The following is a 7500-nucleotide window of genomic DNA, read 5'->3' on the forward strand; positions in this document are numbered from 1 at the left end:
TAAATTGATAAGTCACGGAAATTTTAACTTTGAAATGTACAAAAGGAACCACAATATGCATCTTGTACTATACCCTATCAAACAACCTAGACTTGAACCCTACACCAGCACACAAAATCCTCAAAAAGTGGCATTCTTTTATTTTATGTACAAAGAACTCAACACCTTTTATAAGAGCACACCCTAATGTATATCCTGTCTTCTCTTACAATATCACGTGAATTGATGGGTTGCCTTTTTTTGATGCTTGTCTCTTGAGGGTAGCACAGTACAATACATGATTCTCTCTTTGATTATTCCTATGTTTATTTCAACATGAAATAGGGAAGAAAAAAATAGACAAAAAAAATCAAATGGAATTGTATGAGATCATGGAATGATTGAGATTAACTCACTTGGGTCCATATAATATTCTTGTAAAAGCACTGTAACTTCCTTAGTCTATTGTTTCACATCACTGGGCTTTTGGATATACACGTCGATATCAATATATCAATATCAATTAAGAACAATTATATATTTCATGGAGTCTCTATAAAATAATTTTGTACAGCTGTAAATATTAATAAATAAAAATATACTTCTGAAGCAGATAATTAAAGCACCAAAATTGGTCTTACTTAAAAAGAAAAAGATAAAAAAGTAGAAAAACAGATATGACAATAAATAGCAAAAGGACAAAAGCTCAATTCCTCTGTCACGACAAATGATTTTACGAGCTGTTCAACAACTCTGTTTTAATGTCTTAATTGTGCACCCAACTCGTAGTCTATTTGTGTGGGAAACTGGGCTTTGTTAGGGTGTGTCTTGGCCTGGACCGAGAGTTTCGTCTCTCCCTGGGAGTGGCAGTTGTAGCTTCTTCTGATGATGTCCGTGATGTGTTGCTCCTGTCTGTGCGCAGGTAGGGTGGCACCAGCTCCTGTGCTACATGGACTAGACGTGTATGCATGACCTCACAGTCGATCTGCATCAAAGCCACATTATTGGGAGGGGGAGCCAGAGAGTCATTCATAGACTGGGGTGTTGGCATTAGCAGCGACATTCGAGGCCGGGCTGAGTCATTCCGTGCTGTTGCAGGGACGAGGAGATGGTCAGGGGAGAAGGACACAACATAGTATGTGTCATCACGCCTCTGGATAGCCTCAAGGAATGATGTTAGACGAGGGACAGTAGCCATGACCGAGGTGTCTTCTTCAGTGCTGATAAGAGAAAACAATACACAAGGTAAGTCACCTATGATCACTTTATCATTGAGCAAAGAATCATCATGGGAACTCATGATCAAGCCAAGATGATAACCTTCAAAAGAAAACAACTTACCTAGTAGATGGCTCAACATAGTGAACATAATGGTAAAGTGGTGCTGGTTTATTGGAAGGTTGCTGGGGAGGGACTAAGGCATTCCAGACCTCACTGCCAACTTGCTTGCTGAGTTTCTGGGTTGGTTCTCCCATGTTTTTGTGCTTGTTAAGGCGGTTCCTTCCTTCCCTTGTCTTGGGGTGTGACAATAGGGGTCTTTGATTATTCTTCTTCTTGTCCATCTTGTTTTCAAACCAGCCTCGCAATTCAGTTTCCAGCCTAAAAGGACCAAACGTTATCAGTGACAATCTGAATTTGAAGTTGGACAAAAACTAAAATTGTAAAATAAATCCTAAATCTTAAGTCTCCTCTTGAAACAGTATGTAACACTACCCTGAGGCCCAAAAGGATAATATATGACCAAAACAATCTTACTGCTTACCTCAAACTTTCTGTTGCATTGATGTACATGGGACACATAGATGAGGTGTTGGTGTTCAAGTTCGGAATTGTGCCTTCCTCTGCTGAAGCCTGTTTTTCATTGGCCCAGAGGAGTGAGCGGTGCTTAAAGCCAGAACCGAGAGATGAGGGTTCCCCTCCTTGCATCATTCTTTTTAAGGATGATAATCTTGATTCATTGCTTAGGAAAATGCCCCTGTTGGAGGTAGATTTGTGTCTGATCACTATCTAGTTAAGGCCTATTATATGTGTACATATACATGCACATTCTCTCAATATGAGGCCAGCCCTGTCGGAATCATATACCTTTTAAAAGGAAAACTAATATTTCTACATAAATAAAGAAAGATCTCAACAAGAACAATGATAATCATAAAAAAAAAAATCAAACTTTGCAAAGTACTTACGTCAAAGGACCTAGGTTCAGAGATAATAGGAAAATTATGGCGAACAGTGCAGTGGTGGTTTTCCTGCTTGGGCTTCGTCCCAATGCATGCCGCAATGATGCACACTCAGACTCCAGTGATGATACCTTTTGTTGCAAGCGGATATTGTCCTGCAATAAAAATGCAACAGTAAACTACCATAACAATCATAACAAAAAGAGCATAAATTTCTTATCATACACATGAAAACTACAAATAAATTTGTTTATGACTTCTATGTACCTCTTTCAATCTTTTATTTTCATTTTGTAACTCAGTAATGTTTCCTTCAAGTGCTGTCACATATTCTTTCTTCTTCTTACGAGATAAACTGGCAGATTCTCTGTTCTTTATCATTCTCTGTTGTCTTTTCAGTGCCTTCAGCTGTAAAAACCAATGATACATATGATTATCTATATATAAAAAAAAGAAAAAAAATCTTAATAACAAAATAATAGTAAAACCAACAGTGATGAACATAATGATGAAAATAATAATCATGAATATGATAAAAAAAAGATTGAAAGAAAGAAAAAGTAAAAGAAAGAATGAAATTAAAGACAAAATCTCCATCGCACATACATCTGGAATGTTGCCGTGCTTCATGCCCGGAGCAAGGGCAGGAGCGAGAGGTGCCAGGGGTGTGGTGGGGGCTGCCGGGGGCACTACAGATGACTGAGTGCCAAGAACTGTGGGTTGGCTGGTTATCTATAGAGGAAAAGGAATAATACATTTGAAGTAGTGATAGTATTGATCATAATAATAATAAACCATCTCACACCCAGTGAGGTTTACATAAATTTCCATACAGTCTAATTTGACGAAACGATGCATCCCATATTATCTCTTAAGACAAGATGCAGTTTGAACAAAACCTATTTTTGCTGTGGGGCTAAACTCAACCCAACAGTACATGCATTGTTATGATTGGACCTGTTGGTAGATGCTCCTGAAAATGAACTTGTCAGAGTGTCAAGTATATTTGTCCTTAACATGAAATCTATTGCCCAAGTGTAAGGGTAGGATGTGGGGGCTGGTAAAATTAGCATTAAGGAGTTATGCAGAATAAAAGGTTTAGGAATTACATAAAACAGAAGGCTAATCACTTATGGATCTTTAAAGATATTGGAGGAAGAATAATTGAGAAGAGTCCTGTGGATCTCCTCAGTGATATATTATAATTGACTAAAGTAATTAACATAGTCTATCATACCATGATTATTAGCTTTTTTGTTTGTATGTTTGCTCATTTTCTCTCTCTTTGTCTGCCCTTGTCTGTCTGTGTCTCTCAAAAAAAAAGAAAAAGAAAAAGAAAAGGCTTATCCAAATAAATATAACAATTAATCTATTCATCTATCTTTTCTCTCTGTTATTTGACTAGTGAAAAATATGCCTATGATAATAACTTCTGTATTAAAAAGGACTGTACAATGTAGGCAATCTGCAACGTATTATGATTCAACTTAATTTTATTTTATATATTTTATTCAACTTAATTTTATCTTATATATATTTATATATATTTAACTTAACTATATTTTATATATTTTTGAAATTATTCATTCACCTATTATCTTTTCTTTCTTACATCCCCTAGGCTTGCAATATATAGTACAGTATTCTCTACTCGTGTACTAAACTATGTTAGGTACATTAGGTTTATTAGAGATGTGTTACAGACACTTTTGACATAACATTTTCAACATAAAATAGGTTTATCACGACAACATCCGCAATAATTTGAGAACTGTGGGTTAATATATACACAACAATACAATTCAAAGGCAGAAAAAGTATGAATGAGAATGAATATCTTCATAATACCAGAGATGTATCTGACCAGTCTTGAATATATCTTCATCAGAAATCCATGCGTTTCTGATGAAGATGTATTCAAAACTGGTCAAATGCATCTCTTGTATTGTGAAGACATTCATTCTCATCCATACCTTTTTCACATTTGTCAACATGAATACAGTTCACAATTCAAAGGAAGTAGACAATGCATACCTGTGATGTAAGGATGGATGGTACTGGGCTAGGAATTGTAGGTGTGGCAGCTGTTACTCTAGACTGCACTTGAGGAGGAGGAGGTTTCAGCTGGACAACCCTTGTACTTCCCCCCGTGCTTATGGTCCTTGTCCCAACTGTTTGGAGTGAATATTTGATAGGTTTGCATGAAATCTCCATGGAATACATAAACAACAAAAATGGGTACGAAAGAAAGAAAGAGAGGATGAATAGAAAAGAAAGAAAGGAAGACTGAAAGAAAGAAAGAAACAAAGAAAGAAAAGTATAGGTAGAATGAAAAAAGATTGGTTGGTTCACGGTCACAAAATTTGTACCAACTTATTAACCATTCAAGACCACTCTTACTTGACACAGGTGTAAAGGGTCATTTTTCTTAAATGGAAGTACTGGCCCAATTCAAGAAAATTTTGTGAAACTGTGCTAATGTTTAAAACCATGCTAATCATGACATGGGTAAATAATTCATTCTACTAAATGATACAATAAGATCATAATTCATGAAAATGTAGACAACCTTTATGTCATAATTGTTTGTGGCACAGACCCATGTACGCACGCATATGTACATACATACATGCTAACACACATCTGATGCTTAAATATTCTAAAGAAGAACAACTTTAACGGGAAACTCACCAGTTTTTGGCAGCGTCAACTTTGGTCCTGAAGAGGAATTCACTATGCTAATAACCTGAGGTTGTGTTGTACTTGTGGTCACAATCTTGGGTTGAATTTTCATGGTTTTGGTAATGCGACCCCCTTTGGTTGCCCCCTGATTACCTGTGCCTGCATGAAAACAGAACAAAAGATGTTGAAATCATCTTTAAAAAATCTCATCTACATACATGGTTGTAATACTGAAAAAGGCAAGTACCAATAACTATAAAAATTATAATAATAATAATAATAATAATAATAATAATAATAATAATAATAACAAAAATAATAATTATCATAATAACAATAACAATAATAACAATAATCATAACAGAAAAAAAAAAAAAATCATAGCAACAAGAGCAAAAACACTGTCATTCACCATTTCTCGTCGTTATGGTAACAACTTTGATGGGTTGCGTCATGTGGTTTGCTGTCATGCCATTTGTGCCTTGCTTCTGGTGCTGGTGAGGAGGGGAGAGGACTACTGTGGTTGCAGTTGGTCCTGCAGGCGAGAGAGGCTGGGGACTATGCGGGGGAGATCCTTCACTTTGTGGTGGGGTCACGGGTGGAGTGTCCAGAGCCTGATAATCATAAATAACGATGGTCATATATAGAGTTAGTTTCCATAAAAAAATAGAGGTTTTGAATAAATTTGAGACAGCCATTCTACACATACAATAAATCTAAGTTAATAAATAAATACGTTAATAAATAATTAATAAATAAGTTAACAATAAATCTAAGCATCTAACTCTCTTATGAATGGATCCATAAAATGACATCATCTGAGAAATTAAACACCTCAAAGAACCAGGGACTCACCTTGACATTGGGTTTGATATCAGGACCACAGAGTAGTTCCCAGATGTCATGACTATCATCTGGGGACGGTGGCATCTGTAGGAAATGCTGTGGTGAAGCTGGCTCCTTCTTTATCTGTTTAAAAAATGTCTTATTAGCAAGGGATAAATACAGCATCAAACCATAATGGGTTATACTACTCCATAATATTCTTTATCTGTTTAAAGATTGTCTTATTAAGAAAAGTGCTGCCATAATCACATAAAAAACATAAACTATAGATAAATACGACATCAAACCTTAATGCGTCATACTAATAATATTTGCAAGCTGATTTCATAGTATGAATAAACATACAACACAGGCAGTTTTAGTATAGACGGAGGGAGGATTACCTTCTATGAACTAAACACCATGGAACTTGCAAATCTAATATCTACATAAATGTAATTGAGACACTTGTCATATTCCTACAAGCTATTGGGTATCCTGTAATGCATCTGGATACATGACAGTTTTCATTCATTTAATTGCTGTCCTTACTGCTGATCAACATATATTTTTCTAACTTTATATCAAGAACACATTCTTTATGAAATGGAAGAACACATTCTTTATCTAAGGTGCATTTAGAAGTCACTCAGGTGGTCATGTGAAACTTTTAACATTGTAGTTACAGAAAATGGTTAAGCAAGAGAAAGTAGGTTATAAAGATGTTAACAAACAAAGATAAAAATAAAATCCAGGCGAGAAAGAAGCAAGTCTAAAAATAATAGAACCTGTCTCACAAAACGGTCACTGTTCATTCTCCTGTGCACGGAGGACAATTAAGAAACTTGAACTTTGTTTTTATAAACTGATGTATGTATTAGTCACAAAAGTAGAAGAAAAGAAATCTTTCTTGGCTACCTTACTGTACATAGTATAAACAACAGATGGCTCCATTAATTATCATCTTTGCTACAAATGGATTCTGGTTATTCTGATGTGACTGATCACCTACATCCCCAAATTATTTGCAACAGATTTTTTAAAATTTTTATAAATATGTATAAAGGTATAGTGCTAGCTACAAGTCCAGCCACTTTTGACAATATAAAAGCAATAATCACAGACATAATAAGAAAAGAAAAGCAATTTTCTCCATATCCTCAAGAATGCTAATGAAAATTAATTTTGTGAAATAACATTCATGACACATTATTCACTGCAATATTAATAAAGTGGCCTATGTCATATGTCTGTAATTCTAGACTGTAGTTGACATAAAATATCACAGTAAAAAAAGAGAGAAAATCTCCATAAGCCGCAGTACTTACAATCTTATCTTCAATGAGCACAGATGATATGGTTTCATTTTCTGCTTCTTGTCCAGCAACCAAATTTGGATACAGTGCTTGAGTCAATTCCTCCGCTGAAAAGTCATCTGCAAAGTTGTCAAATCCAATTATGAATAAATATTTGTATCAAGAAATTTTACTGACTATGGAGCATATGGGAAAAAAAATAAAGTATACACAGATCTTTTAGTATTTTAGGAAAACCAAAGAAAGAATAAAGGAAAAAAGAAAAGCAAAAAATAAAATACCACAAAATAAAATTATCAATCATGAGACAATAATAATCAAGTTCCAGATCACTTACTCTCTGACTTGAGGGTGGAGGATACACTATCTTGGTTAGTAAACGTCTGGAATATGTCTCCAGGACTGTGTGACGACCACGAGGAGACTGGCTCAAAGTCATCAAGAGCAAGAGGAAGCTGGAAGAAGGAAAAAAAATACATAAATAAATTTTTTCTAGATCCATGTCCATTATACAATAT

At 35.2% G+C, this 7500-nt stretch overlaps 1 protein-coding gene across 6 annotated transcripts in view; it reads right to left on the reverse strand.

The window, feature by feature from the left end:
* Positions 1-7500, reverse strand: part of Atf6 (bZIP_ATF6 domain-containing protein ATf6) — a 64167-nt gene that overhangs the window by 963 nt on the left and 55704 nt on the right. For all 6 annotated transcript variants that reach the window (XM_070114277.1, XM_070114274.1, XM_070114272.1 and 3 more), the window contains 12 exons: positions 7320-7437; positions 6995-7101; positions 5697-5810; positions 5254-5455; positions 4851-5000; positions 4194-4330; positions 2766-2891; positions 2427-2567; positions 2166-2314; positions 1742-1954; positions 1321-1578; positions 1-1199 (listed from right to left, as the gene is read on the reverse strand). The exon at positions 1-1199 is cut by the window's left edge and continues 963 nt beyond it. In XM_070114277.1, coding sequence (XP_069970378.1) covers positions 770-1199; positions 1321-1578; positions 1742-1954; positions 2166-2314; positions 2427-2567; positions 2766-2891; positions 4194-4330; positions 4851-5000; positions 5254-5455; positions 5697-5810; positions 6995-7101; positions 7320-7437 — 2145 coding nt within the window. In that variant the 3' untranslated portion in view covers positions 1-769. The remainder of the gene's footprint in view (positions 1200-1320; positions 1579-1741; positions 1955-2165; positions 2315-2426; positions 2568-2765; positions 2892-4193; positions 4331-4850; positions 5001-5253; positions 5456-5696; positions 5811-6994; positions 7102-7319; positions 7438-7500) is intronic.

This window comes from Penaeus vannamei, chromosome 35 (assembly GCF_042767895.1).
Source record: "Penaeus vannamei isolate JL-2024 chromosome 35, ASM4276789v1, whole genome shotgun sequence".
NCBI classification, from domain to species: domain Eukaryota; kingdom Metazoa; phylum Arthropoda; class Malacostraca; order Decapoda; family Penaeidae; genus Penaeus; species Penaeus vannamei.